A 26,595-nucleotide genomic window follows, 5' to 3' on the forward strand; every position below is an offset into this window, starting at 1 on the left:
TGTAAAAATTTAACTATAATAACAATTACGAAACCATTGTTATATGTGTTTTCTCACAGTAAAAAAAAGTGAAATATGTACTATGAGCAATTATGAGTCGAATAGGGAAGAAAAGAATTTACTATCCATTGTGGAAACTACGGCAAGAAAGTAATTGGAGAAAAAAAAATGGTACGAAGAGCTCTGAATGTTTAATACCGGCTGTCAGAAAGAAGTCTGAAAGAGCATCTTCAGTATGTAAAATCAGCAGTATGCCTGTAAAAGCTGAACTGCTAATCGCACTACATTTAATCACGTAAACCTGGTGAATTAATTATCTACTATCGTTGTTCCTAAAATAATATAATATAATCTGTAAAGGTAATTTAAAATTAGAAATTGCAACAGTCCAAATAAAAAATGTATTTACACATATTAATAACGTATACATTAATTGCTGGGTACCCAGGTGAATTAACAAGAAACAGGAATAATTATGAGCCGTAATAACAAGTGTCGTTATTCGTGATGGCTTGATAAAAGAAATATTTCAAATACGAGGCGGAGGTTAAATTACTGCCGGCTCTAGTTGGGCTATTATGTATTTGTTTCCAGTAAATTTTCTACTCCCTTGAATAGTTAACGTATGTACACACTATTGAACTATATATGACGTCGTACAGAGAATAATTGTTTATTCAATTGATAAATCAACTAACTATAATCGTTACAATCTGTTGCGTTCTCTCTGAAGCCTGTTACTGTACGCTTTAGACACCAAGTTCCAAGCATCCATATATCGATCCATACACATTGCTACGCATTTCTGAAAAAAAGAAAGTTCAATATGCAATGAATGAAACGAGTTAAAAACAGTTCCATTTCAAACCCGTCGATCTGTAGACTGTTTTTCCAAGTATGAATACAGGCGATACAACGCTAGAAAGATCCACCGTAACTTAGTTCGCGGCGTTCAATACCTCGATACTAGAATTTCTTACGATACACCAAGGCGTTATGTTGGTTTGTGGTGCGAGAGCGAGCTCTAGTATTTTAGGTTACTTGAATCAATGAAATGCAGAAGTGAGGTTAGATTATGTTCGGTGTGGTTTCGTATTTACCTGTTCGGAGCTGTCAAGGGACGTTCCGGGCTTCTGGATGCACTTCTTGAAGCACTTTTCCGTCATTTTCTGTATATATGTTTGAAAAGAAGTGTGTTAACTTGCTTGGAATCCGAAGCCGAAAAAAAATTATGCAATTTTACCGTGAGCAGCTCCTGGGCGTTGGCGACGGCTATTTGTTGTTGGACCTGCTCCATTAGTTCATCCTTTTGAATGCCCGACAAATTTCCCGATGGTAACGAGTCCATGGCCATTTAGTTCAACTTTATTCGTTTACGGCGAGTAAATTACTACAAATCTACGCTTCAAGGCTCCAGCGGCAGGAGAAGCGAAAGCACGTGAAGTTGGACTCAGAGAAGTTGCGATAGAACATCGATACGACGCGTAGGATCGATATATCGAAACCCAGAAGCGGTTTGAATATAACTGTGAATGAGCGAACTCGGTGAACGTTTTTTGGTTCTTCTGTTCTACATGAATCAAGTCGGGCAAGTGGTAAAATTTTTTTTTGACTCTACCTGTTTAAAATGAACAACGTTAACCACGGTGAGTGCACGGAAATTTTTGTAAAATTACTATTAGTGGGTTTCATTGCTGCATATTGAATTATCCCGGAATTGAGTGATATCTAGTTTTGTCGAGTTCGTTTTAGAACTTTGACGTAGGATTGTTTCCACGTTTGGATTTGGATAATAAGACCTCAATAATTTGTGGATATCGTCGGAATTAGTACAACCAGAAAAAGTTTTCCGCAGCTACTATTGTGCTATTTTCGCAATTGCACACCGAAATATTTTGCAGTCAAATTAGTAAGAGAGTTGTAGAGTATTTTTTCGCAGAAAATTTTTCAAATCCTCGTACATAGTCCAGAGATATAGAGCTGGTTCACAAGTGGTGGCGAAAGCAGAAAGCACGTTTTATCTTTTTCTAAAAATTCTTCATTTTATCTACTTATACACAAAATATCCGCGGGTTAATTATTTGAAGTGCAATACGCTGGAGCAGGGAGGCAGAGTGAACGACGGATCCCTGAGGTTAATTCGCCGAAGAAAAGTGCGACTGTGAAAGAGAAAATCATCACCAGCCATGCGGCGGAGAGAACATTACGAGAAGGGCGGAAAGGCGTGAGATTATTTATTACTGTATAATTTTTAATCTGAATGCGCTCACATCTGTTGACTTATCTGTAATTGCCTATAAATTGAATTCAGGAGGAGAACAATACGAAATTACGTGAATGCGTACTTAACAAATTGTGGGACTCTTTGCCGCCGGAAGCACAAATTTTATCTTTCGAAGAGGACGATGAAAAGGGTTGGTAATTAAATCCAGCTGAATTGTATCAATTAATTGTTTAGATGCAAAAAGAAAGTTCTGTCAAGGATTGGCTACTGTCCTGCACTGTGTGACTTGTTCGTTTTTTGTTGCATATTTCTGCAAATTATGTAGACCTAGATTCTGACTGGACAGAATCGGGCTTGGACGGAGAAGATCAAGAGAACGACCGTGACAACAGGGAAAATACTGGAAAAAGCCCGAAATCCTTTTCCGCTAGATCTGACAAATCGTCATTACCGGCGAACTCGCAACGCAGTGAAAACGAAAATTCTACCGACTGTCGAAGTGCCCGCAGTTCTCAGTCGCAATATTGCTATCGCAAACGAGACGACGATCCGGACCCGTCGTGGGAGGTGAATTTTGACTTCATTCAGGGTATAATCTGGCTGAAAACTACCCTATCTAAACTGCAGCGAGTACCAGCTGACGAATTTAGCAAAGTATTTAAGAATCTGTGGAGACTAAGCGAAAAGATTAGGTTCAGCCAACAAGCAAGTGATACCAGTCCTCCTGTCCTCGCAGCATCTGAAATTCGCTCTTCGGCGACTTTTAGGAAACCGTTGAATTTGGACGAACGCCAAACTCGGCCTCGGAACACAAATTCCTATGACAGGGTTGATTTTTCCGATACAAAGCAACGGGCACAATTACAGGAGCTCAAGAATCGACTCTGTATCGGGTACAAAACTTCCGCAGAAAGTCAAGAAGATTTTGTTGTACCGGACTCGGATGAAAGCCCACCGGTTAGCCCGGTGGCGACCAATTTACATCGCAAACCAGATCGAGCGACAGCTGCTGTCCCAGTTTCGGAATGGATGGATAGTTCCTCGACGGTTGACAGTGGTTTCAATTCAGAGAAACCAGAATCCGCCGATTCCGCTAACGTCTATCAAATTATAACCAACGGCGAGTCAACAAGGTTGGAAAAATTGAAATCTTCGAGGCCGATTTTTAAGGGAACTTCGGATAGCGATTACGTTCCTGGTTCGATAAAAATTGATAAATCGCTTCGCAAGAGAAAACGCGCCGATTCTGCTGCAGCCTCAAAACGACCCCGACTCTTCGTGTCTTCGGCGACGTTGAGTTATGTCCTCAGAAGTTCGGAGTGTAATCAACTGCTGGTCAGATCTGTCAGATCGATTCTAAAGGTATTGGCTAACGAGAAGATAGTCTCGAGTTTTCGAAGCTGGCACGCGTCTGTGCAGAAGGAAGGGATTGAGGCCATCGTGAGCATCGTTGAACTACTTGATAAAGAAAAGGGCTTGAATTCTTGCAGGAGAGAAGTTGTAAAGACAATCGTGAAAGTTCTGACGAGGATGCTGCACAGCGATCATCTCGACAAGGTATTACTCATAATAGTTTCTTTGTCCCTCGACGCCCAGGGTCAATAACTTACTTTGCTTGTTTACGATTGCAGACGACAATTTGGGAACACCATCGTTTGATCATCCTTGAACTCTGCAATGCATCTTCAGTTTGCACACAGGTGACAAGCTACTTGATCTCGGAATTGAAGAAACTCGTTTTAGTAGTGACTGAAATTTCTGAAGAAAACGTGCTGAGTGCACTGGATTTGCACGATAAGTCCTACGTTATTTTTCATTCGCTTGACGTAATCCTCAGAAAGTACAAATCCGTTGCTTTGGGTTCCTTGGCCGATGAAAGAATGAGTGCTCCTGAAAAGATTCCGGAGGTGACGAATCTTTGGAAGCGACATTGGAGGGTCAATGAGAAAGAGCCTGATATCTTCCTGACGGGATTGAAGAAGCTGGAGGTCGTTGAGGACCAAGAAAAAGACTGGACCAGAGTACTGGAGGAATTGGTCGTGTCCACTACGCAACATTGGCCTCTGGTCAAAGTTATGGCCTGGCAGTGTCTCTCTCTGCTCAAATCAAAGATCGACAATTTATCCACGGGCCATGGGTCAAAGTTTGAGACTGAAATTAAATAATCAAAGTCGATGATAAATTTATACGAACGTGCATTCAATGAGAATTCGGGTATAATATACTTTTAAGCAAGCGTAAAACAGTTTTCACCTTCTTCCACCGCATATCATCTGCTGCTACAATCAGTAATGGGGTCACCTTCACGGAGATGACCTTACGCAAACTCCATTCCAGCAAAGTGTGTAAAAAATACAAACGCGAGCTGCGACTGCAAATGGTCTTCTTATTCATTCTGCAAAAGTCGACAACATCTTACATGACATGCGATAAAAAAATGGTGAAATTGTTGAATGGACCATCTTTGATTCTTGGTATTCAGCATTAACGTTTGCGTTAATTACTGATACACTTGGAATTATGACTGGGAAGCACCAGCCACTTCTTAACCAGAGCATCGTGTTGGATTTATTTAACAATGCGTGGGTGTTCAAATTTTTTTAAATTGGTTTAGATGTTTGTTCCTTAATTTGGTTTCGCTTCAGTCATCGTATACTGGAACGGCGTAATCTAGCTTATCCAGTAATCAACACATCCGAGAAGCCCACTTGCAACTAACGTAGAATATGTGTTGTGTACACATCGGATGTTTGAAATGAATATCTCTCATTGACAAATATTCATTTTGTGTTTAACTGCGGAGGCTAATAAGAAAAGCCAATTATCGAATCTAGGATCGACGCATGTCACGGGAAATAGAATATTAATTTCAACTTACTTAGATTGGAAGAGCAATTGGAAGGTCACGAGACGTTTGATTAACACTGAAAATGCCATCTGATCATAGGATTGCGTAACATAATTTTCTGAAAGTCAGTCCTTTTGCGGAATTTATTATCTTGACTTGTCATTATCGGAGGGATTTTTGCTCGATAAGTATATTTCAGTTAGTTATTTCAAGAAGAATCATCAGTTCTTCGTGTTCTCTATCACAAGAAGTGTTTCAATTGGCATCTACTTCAGATCGGCTTGAGTAGAATGCATATTATCAGCAAAGCGATTGAAGAAGTGGTGTGCAGTGATTCGGATAAGTTTTTACTGTCTTCAGTCTGCAAGTTCATTTGACAAACTTCCTCAAAATCACCCGGCATCACGTTGGATAATAAACTGGTGAAATTGTTGATTGGACAAATTTGCGTGCACCCTGTTAGAGTGAGTGGAACAATTTCATCACTTGTGCCACGGTAGTAGAGAATCTGTACGGATAAGAAATGAATAGTTGCTTGATAAAAAATTTCTTGCGCTTCGTATGATTTAAATACCGAGTTCTTACTTGAATGCCAAATTCGTTGGATGAATTGTTCAAGTAGAGTTCGAATATTACAGCGGAGCTGTAGTCAGGGATCTGACGATTCCAGAGGCCGAGAGTGTTAAGGATGCTAACGATATTGCTCTCATGGCCGCTGTACAACTTCATTTTTGGAATCGATGCCCCCTTGATGGAAGATTTACAGTTCTGCAAAATTTCGCGAAGAAGAGGTCCACCGTATATCTTCTTCACACGATCTCCCCAGTTCATGATATCGTACGCTAGAATAACTACATCGCGCATTTGACCGTCCGGGAAGTAGCCTGTACTCCATGAAGGAAGCGTCAAGTTCAAACTTGTCTGTAACATTTAAGGTAGATTTTGAGCAAGTCGGGCAACGCGTTAAATTGCTTCTTTGAGAACGTGGTATCAAGTACCTGAGCTTTTAGCATGTGATAAAGAAAAAAAACTTGCTGCGGCGTCGTAACGTTGACTCCACTATACCGGCTGAGATACGCAAAGAACTCTAGATGAGGTTCCACGAGTTTTCGGACCTCTTCACTTTGCAATACCTTCTTGTACTCATCCTTGTACCGGCGACAGAGGTACGGTAACATCAGAGCGTCCTCATCAACCTTTACGTATTCTGAAACCAGCAAAAGCGTTACATTTGTATTGTTATTGAGTACATCAAGTAGCTTTGAGTAAATAGACTTATAATCACCGTAGGGAACTGGAATCCAAAGAAGATCCTTTTTCCACTGTTGGATTACAGCCGGTGGCCATAGACCAGCATTCACCAGTTGAGCAGACAAAAAGGTTCTGTAAGACTCCGTGGATCGAATCCTTGTCATGTTAATATTGTAATAATCGCCTAAAAAGTTGTTGTACCTTTGACGTAAGAAGACACCGAGATTGTACATGTTCAGCTTTCCATTCTAAAAACAGAGACGTCATACATATCAATTATACAAGTCTTGGATCTTTCTGCTTCTCCTCATGCTCTCTATTTTCATATAGTTCACACCGACGTACGTTAGTCAGACTGCCCAGGCCTTCCTGGGAATATGTCACGTTGATGTGAGAAGTATTCGGAAACGCTATGTAGTATTCATTTGCAGTCGGCAATCTTTCACCATGTCTGAAGATCTGAAAGAGATAACTAGTTTGTCGCAATTATACGCAATTCAACGTAATGATTGTCATTGAATCATCTGCTTGTGAAAAAGTTTGCTGATATGCACATAACATTTGCGACGTAGACTCGGTACATGATGATATCATCATACGATACTGCATCGGATGTCTAGCTCAGGTCTGAGGCACATGTAAGAATGTGCATTATTACATTCATGCACACAAGTTTTAAATCTTCATTACGGGCGTTCGTCTTCAGGTATTTTAAAATTGTCATTACAATAATTTTACACATGCTCAAATTGATTATATGATATCTAATGTTTCTCTCTCCCCAGTTACGTTGGTAATGGCGAAAAATTAGCTGTCACAGGATCAATTTCCGCATGTGTACAGGTTTTTCCTTTTCAGCATATCAGATATACCGTAGTTCCGGGATCGTAATAGTAATTATTTTCCAAATGTGTCAAAAGCTTTGACGCTTGTTTCAAAATATGGTGAAACTTACGATCAGTAAGCTGTCTAGCTATTTACATACTTCAAAATTTAGTGAACTTAGGCATTTGCACATAGTTGAATGCATAAGTTTATACGGAAAATGAAAATTTACATCCAGAGCACTTCTTTTATCAACAAGGTACTCAATTAAAGCTGATCGTCTTGCATACTCACAACGTTGACCATTTTCAATTTGTTATATTCAGCACTGTTGAAGTCTACGATGATTATCATAAAGAGAAGAAGAGTCCTCCGACTGCACTGGTTACTCGATGAAGCAGGCATCACTTTTCGTTTATTCGAATATATTATGCGGTTAGGATGACTGGTAGAGATTTCTACTCTTGTCTAAACAATTGCTTACTCGTTTTTCAAGTCTTCCAAATACCATAAACCTGCATGAATGTGTCTACCATAAGTAAGGACCAATCGAAGCTTCGGCTTTGGCTTTGGCTTCGGCCTCGGCGTCGGCTTCGTTTAGCTTCGACCAGAAACCGGTCTTCGGTCGGACACTGATAATAAGTGAATGTCAAACTCTTCAACAACCGGTGTACCGAATTTCAATACAAAACTTGATTGCTGAGAAGTTTGTACCTTTATTTCTAAATTATAAAGCACTCCCCTCGATGAAACCGAATCATATACACAATTCGTTATTTCTTCCAATAACGCGAATGCGAGCGGCATTAAATTACACAAAATTAAATTGACAGGTTATTGGTCACTCCTCGAAATAAGATCGTCGTCAAGCGATCACCTCCGGAAAAAATCTAAATTTTGTACATGGGGATGGAAAAGTGATTACCGCGTGGAATAATTGGAAGAGGAGTTGAATTCAATCGGTTGATTTCTTCTTCTTACAGTGAACATAAGATTAACTATATTATTGCGCCGTGGCCTATGGTCGTAATTTCTTATCAATACTAAACTCAGACAGGCACTACGAGCGTTGGTCTTCAGTATTGCGCAACGAAGACGCGACGCACGATTACACACGCATCAGACACACACGTACCCCACTTTGCAATAATTCGCACCAATCCCATTTCGAACGAGTTATAAAGCGCTGGAAAATATCGAGACACAGAGAATCACGAATGCTCCAGCAGCTGCTTTCGTGCCGCCGTTTAGGGTAATAAGAACGGAATCGACTTCCTCTTCGTACGAGATGCGGTTGACGGTTCGACCACAAAAGACATGCTCCTCGGCGTCACCTGGCAAAATTTTCTCCAGTAGCAGGATCAAGTCCTCGAACGGACATCCGGAGTCATTCCGACTCTCGTTGCACCCGGGAATGGTCAATGGTACCGTAAGGTTGTTCGGCCCGGCGTCGTAGAGTACCTGAAACGTGTTTAAGCACATGGAAACATTCCCACCACTCCATTCACCGCAGATGTTCGCTTCTCTCCAAAGCTTACCCTCATTCCGTACGTGTGCTTCACACTGTCCTTCAGAAATTCGAAAATCAGGGCTGCGGCCGGATTCGGCACGTGCGGTTTCCACACTCCAAGGGCGTGCATGATTCCGATTAACAGATCCTCGTCTCCGCTGTACATCATTATTTTCCTCCCCCCGGTCAACGAGTCCTTAGCCTGAGCGGCCGAGTCCTCGAGGATTTTTTTAACGAGAAAACCGCCGTTCAGCTTCATCTGTACTTCCGTTGTTGACAGTATCGAGTCCTCGAGGTATTTCACATCCCGCATTTCTCCGTTCGGGTATGTCCCCCGAGTCCACGTCGGCAAGGACAACCCGCGGCTGGCCTGTAATCGGTACACCTTTCCACCTCGATTCGTTTCACTCCTTTCATTCTATACTTTACATACGCGAAGTACTCACTCGAGCTCTCAGGCTTTTGTAGAGGTACGCGATGTCCTCGGAGTTGCGTATACCCAAACCCGTCTGGTTACCAATCAAGGAGAACAGCTCGGCGTGCTTCGCCTCCTGCAGAAGAGTGCTCGCCCTCTTTCTGACGCCGTTTGTCACCTTCACGAAGGTCGGACAGAGCTTGCCCTTCAGCAGAACGTCCTCCTCTCCCGGCACGTAATCTGGAAGCGGTTACAACCTAAATGCGACCAGGTTACGGGTTGAATTTTTCTCAACGACGAGGCTTTATCTCACCCATTGGAACTGGCTGCCAATTCAAACTCTCCGACCACCGCTGGGGTTTCATTGGTGGCCAAAGTCCCGCGTTCACCAGCGCTGCGGACATCTTTGACATGTCTTCGTCGGTCGTACGGACCCTTGTTACTTCCGAATCGAGCAGATCACCGAGAAACTCGCCGTATCTTTTTCGCAATCGAACACCGAGTTCGTAGGTCATTAGCATCTCCTCCTGTACAGCCATGAAAAAGACTGTAATTTTAATAACCATTTTTGTAATTTTTCTATAGCATTCAATTTTCAGAATGTTCCTCTTACTTACGTTGGTCATTCCGTCCAGGATTGAGTTCTCCGTTAAATTCGTTATTACTGTATAAGCCGGGACAGGATATTCCGTAGCGTGAGCGAATAACTGGAAATCAGAATGAAATCAGAATGTTTTTATTTTAAGAATCTTAACAGCGTAGTTTATTTTCACAACGTAGAAATTATTTATTTTTAACTTTGCAAATTCGTCAAGGTAAAAGACCGTTACTTACAACATGAACGAGCTTCAGTTCCGGTGTAGCGGCAACAAGTTTTGCCACGACGAAGAACATGCAGTAGTAGTGGTCCAACATTTTCGAATATGGTATATAGCAGGAGAATTGAAAGCACGATTCACGCCGGGATTCACAAATTGCAGCAAACTGGAACAAGGATGATTAATGTTGGATCTCAAAATTCATTAGCAAAAAGACATACGGGCTGCTCGTTTAAATTGCAAATGCATATCGGTATTGAAAGAAATACGTTAAAGTTATCGGTCTTCGCACAGGGTCACTGCAAGTTGAACTGCATCACCTGTTCGGAGTTAGATGTATCTAACGTATGTCAACCAACACTTGAGCGCTGTTCTTCTTTGTACATGTAAACTTATCTCAATAACGCACTATTCTCAAAGATCATGCATGCATTCAACATGTTTTACTGCGTGATGCGTGATGAGAAAAAAATTGAACAGTTATGTACTCAATGAAAGTGACATTAGCGTATCACTCGAAGAACAGAGCTCATTAATTGAGACTCACTCGCTCCATAACCAACAACACTTACTGAACGCCGTGTACGGAAACGGTCGACGTCAATTTAACAATCGTTATTTAATTCTAGGTATACACACATGTTCCGTATCGCAATGTGATAATTTTTCGCATAATGCTTTTTTCAGAAAGCTAACTTTGAGCGAAGTGTTTTCTGCTTCATACTGACACAAGTGTTATTAGAGACTTATTAGGATCCCTTTTCGCCTTCCAGTAACACTTGTGTCTGGTTGAAGTATGAATAGTCTGCCATCGAATAGCACAGGTCTATAAATATCATCAATGGCAAACTATTATTTCCGTAACATAATTACTGCCATATCGTTGAATATTACAGGTGCGTTTTTACTGACAAAAAAAAAATTATCCAACTTATTAGCGATTTTTCACGGTTATGTGTGCAATAATAAAAACGCCCATTCACAGGAAGAAAAAAAAAACTATGGAGTTTGCCGTACATATTGTTTCCAGTTTGGGAAAGAAAAAAAAAAAGAAAGATTCCCTTCGACTCCAGTATACGATTACGATAAAATAGTCGTCACGCATGAATTGGTACAATAATTAAAGAAATGCTGTTCAGATAATCCAAATTACAGGGGGTATCGATAATGCCTAAGATAAGCCAAATAAAGAATTTCAATTTCGCAATACAGTTGCAAAACAGTATCTATTCCGCCAGTCGAATATCCATAACCGTCTCTCATCGCGTCGGTCGGTGTGAAAAAAAGTCGCTGTTAAAAATGTACGAATCATCTTTGAACCGGGATTCACTACTGCCATACCATTCATTCGCTTTTCCCTCTGAAACGGCTCTTATCATTCATCGTGAACCGCGCGATGAGGCTGAAAAGACGTCAGCATCCAATCGGTGAACGCTCGACATTGTGCAAGTGAAACTATTTCCAATGTTGCAAACGGAAATTCCTTATCGCGTCTCGAGTCGGGTGGTATTTCATCATAATTATAGACTCCGATTCGCGAGACGGGGCTGAACGGGGCTCGTCGCCGCTTTCGAAAGACGGATAGGCCAGCGCCTGATGCCCATGCAGCCGCGCCTACGTCGACGCGTGACAAGTTCGTGTTCGGCCAAGGCGTCGATACTTATCGTTTGACGCTAGGATTCGATAAGTCGCCGCGTTATGCATGCGTGTGCGATGTACAACGTTGTTAATGACACGTATCTGATGCGGACGTATGGGAGAATGGCGCGGGGACAGATCGAGATAGGGTCACGTTTCAAATTTCTTACACAATCCGGTAATAGCGTGTAGAACGAGACGCCAAGCACGTGCGGCTGCGTTACGTAACGAATAAACACGTCCGCATTTACACGCCTCTAATTACATATATCTGATTAATATCTCCCGCTAATTATCCCGAGGTAAATCTCATCCTCGTTTGACATTTTCTTCATTTTTATCCTCATCTTCGACCCTGATTATTTATAGACAATTTATAACAGTTATCGAGAAAATCATTCGGTAATTGTTAGGGACAACGATTTTTGACAGTAGAAATCGCTCTGTTGTAGGAAAGAAAGAAAAAAGTTTCGTGCACAGATTTTTTCAATCTTAGTCTACGGAATAAGTATACCGTAAAAATTGTACTCTGTTAAAAATAATTCCGTTCTAAAGAAATTGTTATTGAAATGTAACCTGCTTATACTTTTTATGTAAGAAAAAATTGAATTCCAACATCTATAATTAGACCAAGGTTAAAATCGAAGCTGTGTAAATATTGTGCGATTTTACTTATCTACAATTTTATATATTTACCATAAATTATACGCGTCGATAAATATTGTGGGAGAAAAAATTGGCAGAAGAACTAGACTGTACATGCTTGGTTTAAATCGTTAATATTGAAAATACGTCCACTGTGCACAATGTATCCGTGGCAATTTAGTGGAAATTTACATGTGTTAAGAAAATAAAGAGAGGTGAAAAACACGGCAATGGAGAATCGAGGATAACCCAACGCGGTGTTTTTCATTTACGCATGTCGCTTCAGCTGGCATACGAATTTCTTCGATTTCTTAACCTTCACGCATGTGCTGATTACAGCACCTTACGAAATCGCCTGACCCGGTTTCATCGGCTGTCGAGAGTCACGAAACTGCAGATTGGGAAAATTCGAACTTGGTTTAATAAGGGGGCTTTTGATCTTAGCCGCGGTGGCTGCGCGATCACGTTTCTGAAGTATGGTAGACATGTGCCTTAGTGAAAGCGAAACGCGGATACAAAAACATCATAATGTACGCAAGTTGTTTAACGCGTGTCAAAGATCACTAAAAACTGTGATTATATTTCCCGAACTGCGGCTTCGCATGTCGAGGGGAAGAAAAAAGAAACAGTAATTTGAAGGATGGTCTACGCCACTCCGCGAGACTCGTTGCTGTTTGTTGTTTATCAGTAGTGTTTTATGACACTACATGTGTACAAGCGAACCAATGATCTGGCAAATTGTCATTCCCGTATAACACGCAATTATCTCTGCAATTGCCGATAGTGAATAACCGAAAATAAGTATCACGAGGACCAGACACCGACTTAGTGCCTGTGATATTTATTGCATTTTAGAAATGATAAAATTTTCTAGAAACAAAATACCGCTATTCGAGGAATTCTATCTCAAGTAAGAGCAGATAATTTATCTGCGTGAATAATCGTACGCAACGAGACATCAGTTTCCCATTTCAAAATTTTATCAGACTGCATCACTGAATGCGCAAATAGGTCAGAAGCGATACTTGACACAGATATGTGACCCGGAAAAGAAATTTTGCCCTAGAGAAAGGTAAATATATTGCAAAGTTTCGCAGATAACCGATCGCAAGAAAGAAAAATTCCAATATTGAAATTTGTATCGGAAGAATGAGTCGTAGATAGGAAATGGTAACGAAGCTCCAATAATCCGGTTTGCCAATCGAGCTGATAACACAGGCCTGCGATAGTTTTTCCCCCACAAAACTGAGTAGCAATTTCGGTAGGTATTAGGTACGAATCTGTGAAGAAAATATTTTGGAAAATCTGTCCCGTAAATTATCTGAGAATTTTTTCTTTCCGTTTTCTGAGCACTACCAGACTTAACTTCCAGTTTTTGTGTCAATTATATGTATCAATGGTAGTGTTGATATTTAAATATTCATCCACCCTCGCTAGTTGTTGTTTATGGTGATTTTAGCATATTTAGAGCTACGTAAGTACAAGAGAAAAAGATTGGACAAGAATTTCGAAGAAAGTAGACAAAGATATTACAAGTATTTTTGATTTATGTGGTCTCTTAAGTCTTGTTTAAAACTAAAGCTGTTCACTTTATACCTAAACATTCAGGTTTATATTCACGTTAATTTTTTTTCATAAAAATTGTTCAAAAATCTGTAAATATGCGTATCATGTCTAAAAATAAATCTCGACGTGCTGTAAAAAAACTAGCGCTACGTTTCAATTCAATATGCGTAAATAAGTTAAAAAAAGCATTATTACCTAAGGGGGAAATTATAAGTTATATTTCGTAGGCCTGTGTAATATAACAGCAGAGTACTCGCTACGAAATATATGCAATTATACTGCACTGCACTGTCGGCAAAGCCAAGTTCATTTGCAAACTGGCTGGGATATATGTATACATGTATACATACGGCATGAGATCATTACGCGGGGCACGATCAGCCTGAAATTCATGCAGCTGGTCGAATAACAAATTCACAGATAAAAGTGTTTGCAAGTTGAAATTTCTACGGTGTAAAACTCCTTTAACAGACACAATTTTCTTTTTCTCACTCTCTCGACTCGAAGTTCGTTAACGAGGCGATGAGATAACGATGCTGTTGTGCAGAATAAAAAAAAAAAAAAAATAGAAGGAAACAAAAATGCAACAAGCAGAAATGATCAAAAAAATTTATTTGGCAAACGTCGCATGAGTTTGCATGTTCGGCACAAAATTCTTCTCCCGCCTTTTCAGAAGCGGACGAAGAAGTTCGCTTCGCGTTTGCGACCGATTACCAGGTACCTGACATCATTAGCCTGGTGCACGTGAAAATTATGGCGAATACTGAATCGTTGTAATTTCCTCCTTTTCTTTGACGTCACGAGTGCCGGAATAACCCTGGGAATTTCTGAGCTCTTCTCGCAACGAGTATATCCCCAGAACAGCTCGTTCGTAGCTCGTTCTTTGCACGTTCAGCACGTTGCGATAATTTAATTTATTGCATAATATTGCATAATATACTCAGCGTCTGAGAGTCCCTGGAGAAAATCATCCCGTTTTAAAATATTTGTCTCCAACCATCAAGGAAATTTCTCACGTCACGAAATTCGATTTAATTTTCCGTGTCATGTGAGCAGCGCATATTTCCAGAATTGAAAAACCTGATTTAACGGCCTGGCAATTCTTGCCACGATCCACAGTGATTAAGTTATAAATATCTGTATATCGCGTAACGTCTCGAGATCGAATTAAATTAATTATAGTCGTCGTTTAATCTTGTGGCGTAATTTCACGGAGAAATCCGGTTTTTTTTTCGGCTTATCTCCATCCTCGACGTAACTATTATTAATTTTCAAAAATATATTTCAAAACGAAATAAACCGAAACTGGTTGTTTTATAACTTGCATATTAATTTCTTTGACTTTTCTGATGTGAGAACGTAATCGTGATAATTTACACAAAAATTTCTATACACTGTATTCATATTTTGCTTCCTCTGAAAAAAAATGTGTGAGAAAAAAATCTTCGATAGGTTTTTCCGTGTTTGTATTTGTTACTAAAAAAAAAAACATCCAGTCCGTTTAATTGCGTCGGGAAAAATTTTGCTAAACACGATTCTTCGACAAGATAATAAATTTCCACAATACGGCTATAAACAGAATTGGCTAAATAAAGAGTTACAAGACTCATGATTTCCGGACCACATCGGCGAAGTCGTTTTCTTTTTTTAAATAACTAGTTCAATCCCACCAGTCAGTTTTTTACTCACACATATAAAATGTCACGCAGTTCTTCGCTGACCTCCTACTTTATCGTTGTTGAGTGTTTAAAAGTAATAGTCCGTTTCTCAGATAATGCGTATACGTGTGTGCGTATTTGTTTGTCAATAATAATTGTCAATTAATAACCGCGTGGTGAGTGGCAACCGCTGATTTCACGACATTTACATTTTCTCTAAAATAGTATCTAACAAGGCCGAATATTTACCAAAAATGTAATGACGTCAATTAGTTTATTTTTTGCGATAAGATATTGCTCAATGATCATTAGGATGATGATGATCATCATCATCATAACGGCCACATTTTAGACGCTTGACTTGATGTTTGTATAGCAAACGTTACAATATAATGTTATTTACTTTGTAACTTTGGAGTCTATTTATTTAGACTGGAACACGCGTGTATTGTACACATATAATGAAGGGTCAGAGCGAAGCTATATTGAAGGGCCGTTGTTTCTACTTCACGCATTCAAGTGTTAAACTAGTATTGAAACGGGGCTGATCTATTGGATGATTGCTTGAAAGACATTGTTCAACGTTTCAGTTGGTTTGTCCTGTACGAAAAACAGAGTTCTTAATTATAGATTCACGACAATCGTTGATCAATTAAATTTGTTCGCCATTACACGACATGACCAAAAATCGCCGCTTCCCTTATTCCATTTCGTTAACCCAATTCGGAAATTACGATTTCATCTCGCCTTGCAAAGCATAGCCTTCAAAATTTTCTCTCACAACATGCAAGATTCGCACCTATAGTTCAGATTGCCTTAAAAATAAGCTATTTGTAACGTGTATCGACAATGCGATAGTGACCTACTGACACGTATCGATGGGCGAATGGCTCGTCAAATCATGGCCACTAGCTCCGACCCTTGTTCTTATTTTTCACTGATGTACTCGTATGTCGAATGTTTAACACACAGGTATATATATATTTCTATATGGTTAGTCGGCTGGGTGAACGGCACGGGGACAATGATAAAGTTCGTCGTGAAGTATTATTTACATGGTGTAAACAAGAACTAAAAGAACTATCTATACTCGTGCTGTAATGAGCAACGGCGTGACTAACACGTGACTGGGGGATAGTCGTAAATAGAACCCAACTACATACCATGATCGAAAAGCAATTAACGAATGATTTGAAATTCATGGAACGTGACAACCTTCGACTGTGACGATCGTGTTACCAGTTACGTTAAGGACGTGACGGGTAAAGAGAATCAACCTGCGCAGGTATTCCCGCGATAAAATACGGCGAAATTTAGGTTTTTCCTCTACAGAAGTACTCAGTCTTCTGCAATCCTCTCTATCCCTCCTTTTTTTCTTACGAAGGTATCGCCGATTCTCGACTGATTACGTCGCCTTCCAACGACGTTAAGAACCGTCCGATCATGGCTAATTCGTCGGAGTTCTGTCTTATTATATGACTGACGATGCCGGGGAAAACCAGCATGATAAACCATGGCACGAAACTCTATCCTCTGCCTTTATTAACGATACGATGTAACGGTGAAAATGATCGGCTCTGGCTAAATATTATCGTTATCGTCAGAAAACTCTTGGCAAGGTATTCGAAAGCATTCGCTCCTCTATCTCTGTGTTAAAGCGAAGTAATTGTAAACAAAAGACACGTACGCGTGGTACAATAAGCTATTTTCACGATTCGATGGCTACGAATGAAGTGTTCGATTCGTGGGGTTCCTTTTTCCTTTTCCTTTTTTTTTTTTACAACACGGTCTTCACGCGGGTTTTCCAAGATGTACGAATCGTCGACGAAAACAAGTCGCGTTTGCGTCGTTCTTGGGATTGAATCAATACCTGAAATCATAATTGGGCATGAACGGCATTGACGTTAATCGAGCCAGAAGAAACGTTGGCGGGGATACCTTTAGATGTGCCTTCGGCAATTGAGTAGTTTCGTTCGCCGCAATTCGATGTTATTTAGTAATTTTATAACTGCAGAATAGTCGCGCATTGGGGTGCGTCGATAAAATTAGTATGCTCTTGAGATTCGTAAATGTCCTGAAAAATTAGCGAAAGTTGATATATCTGTATAATGCTTCGTTTCGGAATGGTTCAAAGTCTGGCAGATACGAAGGCGTATTTTATTCGGAAAATAATCTTCCACGACGCGACTGACGCCTATTTTCTATTCCGTTCATTATTAGTTCATTAAGCCGTACGTTAAAGACTTAAGAATTCCAACGACAAACGTCGTCGCGAAGGAAGGAAAAAAATAATGTTAATCAATTTAGCGATCTCGAACGAACAAATCTTCGAGATATTTGAAAATCTTCGCCTCGTTTGACGCCGTTCCGGCCGGGTTTTGTATCGCGTGCGAAACGGGGGTGGAGGAGGGAGAAACGGCGGATGGAAGCCGGGTGATGGACATTGGACGGACGGGGGCGGGTGGGGATTCGAACGCATGGAACGAACGGTCTTCGGCAATCCGCCGGAGCTGATAACGGCTGCTATAACATCGGAGTCGTCGCACCGAAAGTCCGAGCTTCCACCGCACCACCGCCAGAGAAAGTCATCGTCTGCGTCGGCATCCCACCTGCCAGGCAAGCTCCGTCCCCGTCGAAGCCCGTCGACGTTTCGTACCGTCCGTTCGTCGACGCGACGATCAGGTGCGTCAGTTTCGCATTTGAATTTTTTTCTCATTTTTATCAATCGTCGTATTTGCATCTAACGCACCGTCAGATTGTTACGAGAAATTCAATTATACCGATTTCGCAATATACAGATACACCTTACGATAGGCGATTTCATTATTGATGTAGTTTCAAACCTGCTGTTTTTTTTTTGTCGAATTTTATTCAATTTAGAGAAGAAGAGATGTGACGGAATTTTATTTTGGGTTTCTCTGATCAATAAGCATATCAAATTTTCTTACTGCAAAGACCCTGTTGATCAAGTTTTTATCCGCAACAACTCGATCGAGATCATCACAGTAATTTTGCGCTTATAAATAACAGAGTCGATTGATTAATGTCCGAAGAATAGCCGTTTAAACATGTTTGGTACGAATGAATATCATTACAATTATGCATGAGATAATTTATCTGACATTAACGAGCACGTTTGTTCGATAGGATAAAATTTTACTGGTAATTCGAATCAAATTTTACACATCCGAATAAATTTGACTTCCGGCTGGAAAAATCATGTATTAGGTACAAATACTTGTACGCCTGGATAGCGATCTATTCAAATATCGACGATCAATGTCTGATACCATCGTATTGACTTATTGTCGACGCATTCGCTGCAACGTGCGTGCTCCGATTATGCAACAATAGACAGAGAAAAAGCATCAACGAAACAACACCAGTCATTTAATGGCTAGAAAATTGTACCGATTAAGACTAGTTTCAATAAAGAACGACGAGATCTTTTAAAGGTTTAGTTGATGGTAATTTAGCTCGACTAAATTTTCACACACACACACACACACACGCGCAGACAAATATCACGTGGAAGTAATTAACACGTGTCATTTCAGCAGTGCTGTGTGTATTTTACACACGTTCGTTACACGCGTGATACGTACATATTGCTTGATAGATCTGAGTTCGGACTTCGTCAAAGCGGTCGGACCGCCTGGAATATTGCAAACGAATACAGCATCGCAATGATAGAATCCGAAGCTGCGAACGGTCATACGTTTGACTTATGAGCTTGATCGGTGCATAAAACAACGCAATCTGTCTGGTTGCTGTAGCGACACGCGCGGTGCGGAGAGATTTTCAAGGAAAATCAGTTCTATTTATGGTTGTTATACGTAGGCGAGAAAGACAGCGCGATTTCGTCTTATTCGCCTGTGTGCGAGCGTTTATGCATCTGTGTGACACATTCGCGTTAATGCATACGTACTGAAAATTCCAAGCCGATTACTCAATTCCTAGCTTGATCGCTCGTACACGGTCGTTTAACCGCTTGCAGATTTACATAACGCGACGTGTTTCTGCTAATACGGTTTGATCACTGACCCGTATCAGGAGTATCAGGACTAAGAAAAAAAAGTATGCAAAATAAGGAAGAAAAATAAAGAAAAAAAAAAAAAAACAGAAATCGCAACAGTCCGTTAATTAAAGTTTGGCGAGGCGAAGGTGCGAATACTTAGCGAACCAAAATTTATCGTGTCGTAAAATCGCGTTTGGTCATAGCCTTGTACCGTATACGTTCTGGTTCAAGTAATCCTGCAGTAATTTGGCAAGTCAATTGATTCGTAGGCAGGCATTTTCGTTCTGCGTCAACTATGGACAACATTCAGAGGCGTTTAGTGATGTGATCGCGTGATACGGTTCTCAGAGAGTAGCCTGTGGCGGATAACGGTTGCATTTATACTTCGAGTGGCAAATAATAAAGTATTTTATCGCACAGATAAATCCGCAACTGTATAAGACTCCGCACGTCATCGCCATGGGCAAGAAACTCCTGACAATGACCCTACTCCCGATTGTCTTGGCCTTTTCAACAATCGGTGCCGATCACGTTGGCGCCAAGAATGATGAGCCAGTGCTGAGACTAGTCAATGTCGTAAGTAAGAACAGTGAAATAAATAAAAAATTGACAAACGATATAAGATAAACGAAAGTGATTATTTTATCACGAGCAACATAATCGTCAATTCCAATATCTCTTACAATATATTTCGGCTACTGTATAATTAACTGATAATTTCATTATTTTGTCAAGGTTTTTCGACACGGCGACCGAGCTCCTGACCCGTTAGAAACTTATCCCACGGATCCGTTCATAAACGAAACGTTCTACCCGGAAGGTCGAGGAGGTCTTACCAACGTGAGTATTATACGATCAAAATAATATAACGGTAGGTGTATAAATGTTCTACCGAGTCTCAAAGTTATTCGGTAATGGTCCAAAATCTCGAATTAACATACTTGGAAAAATTCTTTCCCATAAAAGTCTGCATAAATTTGTACGAAATCTTCGTTCCTCCTTCTTTCGTACCATCTTCCTTTTCCGTCACTACCGAACAAACGAGTAAAGTTACATCGCGGTATCCGATTAGAATCAGAGTTAATAAATAACGTCGGTGTAATAGACGTAGAGAATTTATTCGAATCCGGTATATAAGATTTTATCAAAGAAATTCGTGACACGTTCGTAGAATGAAGTTGAACAGGCAGATCCGCCTGCCACTGTTCACTGGTGGTGTGTAAAGTCTCTCGATTAAAAAGTTTTCCCGGTGTTTTCAACTCTTCGTAGGCTGGAAAAATGCGCGAATATCAGCTGGGTCTCGAGCTTAAAGCTCGCTACGGTGATTTCCTCGGACCCATTTGGGTGCCCTCGATGGTCGAGGCTCGCAGCACGTACTACGACAGGACGAAAATGTCCCTTCAATTGGTCCTGAGTGGGCTTTTCCCGCCGGCGCCGATCCAGCGATGGAACAGCCAGCTTTTCTGGCAACCGATACCGACGACCTACAAGCGCTCCTACGAGGACATCCTTCTGCTCTCCGACGAGTGTCCGAAGTCAGTAACTTAATTAAGATCTGGACGATCTTTCGTAACGGAGGGAGAGAACAATGTCATTTTGTTATCCTCGTTACTCACCCGGTGACGTTTTTCCTATTCCAGGTTCGCGGCTGAGTTCGAACGGGTCAAGAATAATCCTGAGATCGTTAGAAAATTCGCCAAGTACAGCGCACTCGCTGCTTATATCGAAACCCACAGCGGAAGGCCTGTGACGTCCGCTTTCGACCTCTACGACTTTTACCACATATTTACCGCCCAGATGGCCGCGAATTTGGTGTTGCCGGAATGGACCAAAGAGATTTACCCAGATGGTCAATTGTACGAAGCAGCTACCGTTCAATACGAGAGTGCCTCTTTTACCAACAACCTCAAGAAATTGAACGGAGGTGAGTTTGGTTAAATTACCGTGCAATACGCGGTAATTGCTAAATTACACGTGGCAATTCACATTCACATTCACGAGGAGTGATTATTTCGGAAGAGATAATTCGTATCGCGTCGTTATTGCCAAACTTTGTCGAAGCAAATATAATTAAATTTCTGTAGAAATTGATACGCGCGTTTTGATTGAATACAGTGACGTTGTACCGGTATATATAGACAGACAAACACACGCACACACGGTTAAATATTGAATTGAGAACCGAGCCAGTTTAATACGGGCTGCACATGCACCGCAGTTGCGCTTGTTGAACGAATGATAAAACCGGTTCAATCCGAGACCGCGGACTAAACAATAAAAGCCAAGAGTAAATATGTTTGTCTGAAAGCAATGTTCCTTATCGTAGAATTAACATTGCGCCATATGCTCAATAACAACAAATCTGTAAAGTTATTGTTCGCGTGACGAGCATCAGGTAGACAATCGGTATCTCATCACGTTTGCGCAAAGATTAACCGGCCATGTCGACCCGAGCCTTACGAACAATCGTTCAACAATTGTTTCCCTCGTCAGGTCCATTGGTGCGAAAGATCTCAGAGGACATGTCCGCAGTTAGGAGCGGAACTACGCCTGCCGATCGTAAGATTTACCTTTACAGCTGCCACGAGACGAACATCGGTGCAGTTTTGAACACACTCGGAGTATACGAACCCCACGTTCCCCAGTATTCGAGCGGCATTGTCGTCGAGCTTTGGGAGAAGAAGAACGAGTACTTTGTCAAGGTGAGAGAGTTTAGCGATTTTTCTTAGCATCTACGTACCGAAATGGCTAATTTAGACCCCCGTCAAAGTCGAAGTGGAGGGAATACGCGAGATGAGGAAAGTTTACGTTGCTGGCACTGTGCGATTGAAAAATCACCGATTGATTCTTCCTCAGGTTCTCCACTACCTCGGAATACCTCAGACCTTCGTAACGAAGAGGATACCTGGATGCGAAGAACTCTGTCCTCTGGATCAGTTTCTGGAGATAATGCAGCCCGTTATCCCCTCTGATTCCGACTTGATATGCGTAAAGAAGGGCGCTCCCCAGGCGCTGAGCAATACGCTGTGATGAAATTAGGTAGAAGAGATAAGAGAGATGGTTTCGTTATATATGATCGTGGTGCGGTCTTTGAAAAAAAGAATAAAAATATACATATCGTTGATTGATTCGCGCGTGCGGCAGACACGCCGCGTATCGTTAGACGCGATGCTGCAGGGTGTGGTGATTTTTCTTTTTTCTTCTTTTTCGTCTAATTTTATTTATACGCACGCACGATTACGGATAAGTTCATTCTACAGCATAGAAACGTATCACTCCCGTCGTCCGCGGTATAAAAACCTTTTCATGAATATATCCATCGTAAGATTTCAACCAATTGGAAATTTTTTTGTTATCTGTTTTTATTTTCAATATCGATACCGAGATGACGTGCAGGTTTATCTGCGATAAAATATAAGAGTGGAAACGCTTCGCATGTCTTGCGGAAAATAATTTTTACTCCGTTTAAAATGCACCTGTCACAATGGACGCGCGTACAACGCGTGTAAAGCTGTACATGTGTGAATCATACCTATAGAATTGACAATGGTCCGATGTTGTTGTTGTTGTTGTTGTTGTTGATCTTGTTTTTTTTTTTTTTTTTTGTTTATTGTACCGTTCTTGTTGCTCTTCGTATTAACGAAATCTAACTTTTCTTATAATTTTTTTTCTCAGTATTCTCTGCCTTGTTGTACATTTAATAATACACCTGCCTACCACGCAATTGTTTATTTATTTAATATACATTCTAATATTATTTTATTTGTACATACACATAGTAGATATGGAAATACGTAAAAACAATTACGTATTCGTTGATACGCACTCAGTTTCATTTATAATAAATATATTGAATTCTGAATTGCAATTTGTGTTTGTTTATTTACCCTGACTACCTTCTCACTTTTCATTCCAGGAGACTACGATCTTGTCGTCAATTTTCGCGTACGATATGTATTACAATTATTTCGAAAATTTAGCCACCGTTCGCGTTTTCGTCGTTTATTGGGAATCTTTAAAAATCAGTCACGATATGACCGGAATTCGAATGTAGAAAAATAAAACATATGCAATCGATTGTAAGCCGTAATTTAATATTTGTGCAGAGAAAATGCTGAATGTAAAAAAATATCATAAACACTATACTTAATCACATGACTCATTTTTATTTACAGTGTAATTTCTTTTTTCCTTATCGTATTTTTCGCACCTATTAAGTAATCAACATACTCAAAAGGATCAATATTTCGATGTTAAGTTTGGTTTATCGCTTCGCTGTCGTTTTCCTTGGTATATAAGCAGGTGTACAAATATAAGCTTACACGTCGGTAGTTTTATCAGCAGTAGCGGTTCTAGTCAGTTGGTTGCAACTACAACAAGGTGAAGTTCTCTTTCTCACGATCATTGTTAGCGATTTACCTCGGAGTAACCTTCTTTCTTCCAACTGAGAATTGACCAAGTAACCTTTTTTCATCGGGTCTTCGGCGCTAAACGATCACACTTGGCTCACGATGACCGCCCTAGTTCTACTGGGTTTCGTTTCACTGGCTTCATTTTTCGTCGACTCTTCTGCCAGAGAATTGAAAATGATTCAGGTAATGTTTCGACACGGTGATCGGGCACCTACGACCGCCGTCAAGGAAATTTACCCCCTGGATCCTTACGCGAACGAAACCTGGTACCCGGAAGGCTGGGGCGGTCTGACAAACGTGAGTTTTTACTGATTTGTATATTACACGGGTCATCGACACGATTTTTGAGTCTGGGTTCTGGATGTAAAAGGTTTGATTTCTTCTACGTAACCAATGAATACATCTTGGTGCAAACGTTTACCTTTTTCTTTTTTCACTCGTATTAGGTACCAAACAAAAACGTTAAGAGTTATTTATCGACGTAAAAAGGACAGAAACAAACTACCTTATAAGTAATGGGTTGGCTGATTTCCTAGGTCGGAAAACGCCGGGCCTATGAACTTGGCCTCTTTTTGAGATCGAGGTACGGCGACTGGCTAGGGAATGAATACTTAAATCAAACGAGCCAATTTCGAAGCAGCAACGTCGACAGAGTGATCATGTCCGCTCAACTTTTGGCAGCGGGACTTTATCCGCCGCACAAAATTCAAAGGTCGGCCTAGGACACATGGTACAAGAATCGTGGGTTTATTGGAATGACGTGAATGATCGGTTCCAGGTGGGATCCGATGCTGAATTGGCAGCCGATACCGGTTCACCTTATTTCAGACTCGAAAAATATTCTCTACAGCCTCAAATTCGAGTGTTCAAAGTACGAAGCGATGCGAAACGAGCTAGAAAACACGGACGAACATTTGGTGCGACGGGCCGAAAATTTGACCGATTTTTTTCAATTCTTGAGCAGACACGTCGGCACGAAGGTCGGACAGCAGGAAGCCAGCGAAATTTACGAACAACTTTACGCGGAGGTACGACGATTAGTACTTTGATTCTTCATCCATTTTGCCTGTCGTTCTTCAGGTTTCGCATTCGTTTTTCAAAGATGGGCGAACACGTCAAGCTGCCCGAATGGACTGAGGAAATATTTCCAAATGGCAAACTGAGGGACGTCGCCGGTTACGATTACGTCATTCAGTCTTACAACAAGTCGATGATCCAGCTGAACGGAGGTAGCTACGTCCAAAATGCCATTCTTCCTGGTGTTTCCGCTGCTTTGATCGTAACTCGCGTATTTTCAGGTCAGTGGATTCGCGAATGGTTGAAAAACGTGGATAACTATTTGAACGGTTCGTCGCTGAGCGGAAATCAAATTGGATTTTTTTACGGCGGACACGAATACAACTTAGCTTCAATTCTGGCTGCTCTGGGAGTCTTCAAACCGCACGTTCCGTACTACAGCAGCGCCGTGATATTCGAGCTTTCCAAAACCGATGACGAATATTTCGTTAAGGTCATTTTATGAGAATTATAGCTCCTTCCCGGCTCTTTGTAAAGCACTTGAGAACCGTTGATGAATACTTGCTCTTTCAGGTCCTCTACCGAAACAGGGGTAATCTTATGAAAATCCATCTTCCGGATTGCCAGAGTTTTCATTGCCCCCTGGATACGTTTCGCGAATTATATTCCGACGTGATCCTCGATGATCCGTATACCTATTGTTAACAGGTGGAAATTTTTCCCGGATACAGAAATTTGTCCAGTTTGAATTTTTGTTACGTTTAGTAAACGTAAGATTAGCATTATTGCAAAAACCTGAGGCGAAAAAATACTTTGCCTTGAATTTGCCTACTTTGCACAAGATATTTTATGTAAAAAAACGGGACGTTTGAAAGTTTTTTTTTTTATTTTATCGTGATGTACAGACAAAAGCACTTTCTAGTACTAGGACATGCGAGTATAATTTTTATACTCGGAAGGACTTTTTCTACTGCCGCAGAAACTATTAATTGACGTAGAAAACGCAGGAAAAAATATGTGTAAACGATACTGGCATTACATAAGCATGTACGTCATTAGGTCGTTAATTAGCTGGAAGATAAAATGGTCTCGTTATCAGTTTCGTTAAAAATACATGCTGGTGATAGATTGCGCATACACTTTGAGTTATTTTTTTGACATATTTTCGACAGTTCTGGCAACAAGTTCTCGGAATGAATAAAAAAGTTTTTAATACTTGTGAAATCACAGCATATTATTTAAAACGGCGAAGTATAAGATTGTGATAGTATTAATAGGCGTAGATCCGTGGATTGTTTGCTATTTGTAATTTTATACCGACGCTAATAATATTCTAATAAACATATATGCATCGTGTGAAAACGATTTTCTAAACACATTGCACATATGATATAAGTATTCTGATTTTACATGCTCTATCTTGACTGTACTATTGTTAGTCATCCCTCTCAGCTTCGAAAAGTTTGTTCAAATGATTTTAACTCGAATGTAATATAGCTGGTAGTTGTTAGTGAACCAGTTAGTACTTGAAATAATAAACGATAAAGAAATTAATCAGTGGACGTTCATTTTTTCATATAGAGACACACGTGATGCTGCTTTAATTGTATACGGAGTTATGCAACGAGATGACCGTCTATCGGCGATTATCTAATAACCGTGAATGTAATTGGTTGGTCATTATTTTTAACTGCTTCTTTGGCTGGATAGAATTCCTGATCAAACACATTTGGTAGCCTCAATATTACAA

At 40.6% G+C, this 26,595-nt stretch overlaps 6 protein-coding genes across 17 annotated transcripts; 3 read left to right on the forward strand and 3 right to left on the reverse strand.

Annotated features, from left to right (window-relative positions):
• Positions 1–382: 382 nt before the first annotated feature.
• On the reverse strand, positions 383–1,492 carry LOC124304161 (mitochondrial import inner membrane translocase subunit Tim13). Its single transcript, XM_046762265.1, has 3 exons — positions 1,244–1,492; positions 1,101–1,169; positions 383–805 (listed from the first exon to the last, which is right to left on the reverse strand). The coding sequence occupies exons 1-3, from the start codon at positions 1,352–1,354 to the stop codon at positions 707–709; spliced, it is 279 nt and encodes a 92-aa protein (XP_046618221.1). The 5' UTR covers positions 1,355–1,492; the 3' UTR covers positions 383–706.
• Positions 1,493–3,565: 2,073 nt separating this feature from the next.
• On the forward strand, positions 3,566–4,565 carry LOC124304155 (uncharacterized). Its single transcript, XM_046762251.1, has 2 exons — positions 3,566–3,781; positions 3,856–4,565. The coding sequence occupies exons 1-2, from the start codon at positions 3,755–3,757 to the stop codon at positions 4,387–4,389; spliced, it is 561 nt and encodes a 186-aa protein (XP_046618207.1). The 5' UTR covers positions 3,566–3,754; the 3' UTR covers positions 4,390–4,565.
• Positions 4,566–5,186: 621 nt separating this feature from the next.
• LOC124304103 (venom acid phosphatase Acph-1-like) lies at positions 5,187–7,758 on the reverse strand. Its single transcript, XM_046762143.1, has 6 exons — positions 7,443–7,758; positions 6,669–6,782; positions 6,358–6,571; positions 6,071–6,279; positions 5,658–5,993; positions 5,187–5,580 (listed from the first exon to the last, which is right to left on the reverse strand). The coding sequence occupies exons 1-6, from the start codon at positions 7,551–7,553 to the stop codon at positions 5,344–5,346; spliced, it is 1,221 nt and encodes a 406-aa protein (XP_046618099.1). The 5' UTR covers positions 7,554–7,758; the 3' UTR covers positions 5,187–5,343.
• A 147-nt stretch (positions 7,759–7,905) lies between these two features.
• On the reverse strand, positions 7,906–21,168 carry LOC124304080 (venom acid phosphatase Acph-1-like). Of its 7 annotated transcripts, none has more exons than XM_046762121.1 (7): positions 21,033–21,168; positions 9,908–10,057; positions 9,691–9,780; positions 9,387–9,600; positions 9,105–9,313; positions 8,687–9,043; positions 7,906–8,609 (listed from the first exon to the last, which is right to left on the reverse strand). In XM_046762121.1, the coding sequence occupies exons 2-7, from the start codon at positions 9,986–9,988 to the stop codon at positions 8,325–8,327; spliced, it is 1,236 nt and encodes a 411-aa protein (XP_046618077.1). In that variant the 5' UTR covers positions 9,989–10,057; positions 21,033–21,168; the 3' UTR covers positions 7,906–8,324. The 7 variants fall into 7 exon arrangements, with proteins under 7 accessions (XP_046618077.1, XP_046618031.1, XP_046618049.1 ...); XM_046762075.1 differs by lacking the exon at positions 21,033–21,168 and adding an exon at positions 10,620–10,711; XM_046762093.1 differs by lacking the exon at positions 21,033–21,168 and adding an exon at positions 10,464–10,610.
• On the forward strand, positions 17,911–23,281 carry LOC124304110 (venom acid phosphatase Acph-1-like). Its single transcript, XM_046762156.1, has 7 exons — positions 17,911–18,080; positions 19,837–19,992; positions 20,152–20,256; positions 20,686–20,951; positions 21,057–21,340; positions 21,910–22,118; positions 22,273–23,281. Exons 2-7 carry the CDS (start codon positions 19,876–19,878, stop codon positions 22,444–22,446), a joined length of 1,155 nt encoding a protein of 384 aa, XP_046618112.1. The 5' UTR covers positions 17,911–18,080; positions 19,837–19,875; the 3' UTR covers positions 22,447–23,281.
• A 437-nt stretch (positions 23,282–23,718) lies between these two features.
• Positions 23,719–26,550, forward strand: LOC124299976 (venom acid phosphatase Acph-1-like). Of its 6 annotated transcripts, none has more exons than XM_046753538.1 (7): positions 23,726–24,125; positions 24,365–24,540; positions 24,607–24,699; positions 24,793–24,856; positions 24,931–25,057; positions 25,127–25,338; positions 25,419–26,399. In XM_046753538.1, the coding sequence occupies exons 1-7, from the start codon at positions 23,928–23,930 to the stop codon at positions 25,548–25,550; spliced, it is 1,002 nt and encodes a 333-aa protein (XP_046609494.1). In that variant the 5' UTR covers positions 23,726–23,927; the 3' UTR covers positions 25,551–26,399. The 6 variants fall into 6 exon arrangements, with proteins under 6 accessions (XP_046609521.1, XP_046609494.1, XP_046609504.1 ...); XM_046753548.1 differs by having other exon boundaries at positions 24,679–24,699; XM_046753529.1 differs by having other exon boundaries at positions 24,679–24,856.
• Positions 26,551–26,595: the final 45 nt, after the last annotated feature.

The sequence above is a fragment of the Neodiprion virginianus genome, chromosome 1 (assembly GCF_021901495.1).
Source record: "Neodiprion virginianus isolate iyNeoVirg1 chromosome 1, iyNeoVirg1.1, whole genome shotgun sequence".
In the NCBI taxonomy this organism is placed as follows: domain Eukaryota; kingdom Metazoa; phylum Arthropoda; class Insecta; order Hymenoptera; family Diprionidae; genus Neodiprion; species Neodiprion virginianus.

Excerpts from the sequence above, each read along its gene's own strand:
- LOC124304155 (XM_046762251.1), top strand. The coding sequence starts at position 3,755 with ATGCTGCACAGCGATCATCTCGACAAG. Across the intron at positions 3,782-3,855 it reads ACAGCGATCATCTCGACAAG|ACGACAATTTGGGAACACCA; the intron begins GTATTACTCATA and ends TTACGATTGCAG.
- LOC124304110 (XM_046762156.1), top strand. The coding sequence starts at position 19,876 with ATGGGCAAGAAACTCCTGACAATGACCCTACTCCCGATTGTCTTGGCC. Across the intron at positions 21,341-21,909 it reads CCTCAAGAAATTGAACGGAG|GTCCATTGGTGCGAAAGATC; the intron begins GTGAGTTTGGTT and ends TTCCCTCGTCAG. Across the intron at positions 22,119-22,272 it reads AGAACGAGTACTTTGTCAAG|GTTCTCCACTACCTCGGAAT; the intron begins GTGAGAGAGTTT and ends ATTCTTCCTCAG.
- LOC124304080 (XM_046762121.1), bottom strand. The coding sequence starts at position 9,988 with ATGTTGGACCACTACTACTGCATGTTCTTCGTCGTGGCAAAACTTGTT. Across the intron at positions 9,781-9,907 it reads AACTGAAGCTCGTTCATGTT|TTATTCGCTCACGCTACGGA; the intron begins GTAAGTAACGGT and ends TCTGATTTCCAG. Across the intron at positions 9,601-9,690 it reads TCCTGGACGGAATGACCAAC|GAGGAGATGCTAATGACCTA; the intron begins GTAAGTAAGAGG and ends ATGGCTGTACAG.
- LOC124299976 (XM_046753518.1), top strand. The coding sequence starts at position 23,928 with ATGACCGCCCTAGTTCTACTGGGTTTCGTTTCACTGGCTTCATTTTTC. Across the intron at positions 24,857-24,930 it reads ACGAACAACTTTACGCGGAG|ATGGGCGAACACGTCAAGCT; the intron begins GTACGACGATTA and ends CGTTTTTCAAAG. Across the intron at positions 25,339-25,418 it reads ATGACGAATATTTCGTTAAG|GTCCTCTACCGAAACAGGGG; the intron begins GTCATTTTATGA and ends TTGCTCTTTCAG.
- LOC124304103 (XM_046762143.1), bottom strand. The coding sequence starts at position 7,553 with ATGCCTGCTTCATCGAGTAACCAGTGCAGTCGGAGGACTCTTCTTCTC. Across the intron at positions 6,783-7,442 it reads AATTGAAAATGGTCAACGTT|ATCTTCAGACATGGTGAAAG; the intron begins GTGAGTATGCAA and ends TATCTCTTTCAG. Across the intron at positions 5,581-5,657 it reads CCAACGAATTTGGCATTCAA|ATTCTCTACTACCGTGGCAC; the intron begins GTAAGAACTCGG and ends TTATCCGTACAG.
- LOC124304161 (XM_046762265.1), bottom strand. The coding sequence starts at position 1,354 with ATGGCCATGGACTCGTTACCATCGGGAAATTTGTCGGGCATTCAAAAG. Across the intron at positions 1,170-1,243 it reads ACGCCCAGGAGCTGCTCACG|AAAATGACGGAAAAGTGCTT; the intron begins GTAAAATTGCAT and ends ACATATATACAG. Across the intron at positions 806-1,100 it reads CCCTTGACAGCTCCGAACAG|AAATGCGTAGCAATGTGTAT; the intron begins GTAAATACGAAA and ends TCTTTTTTTCAG.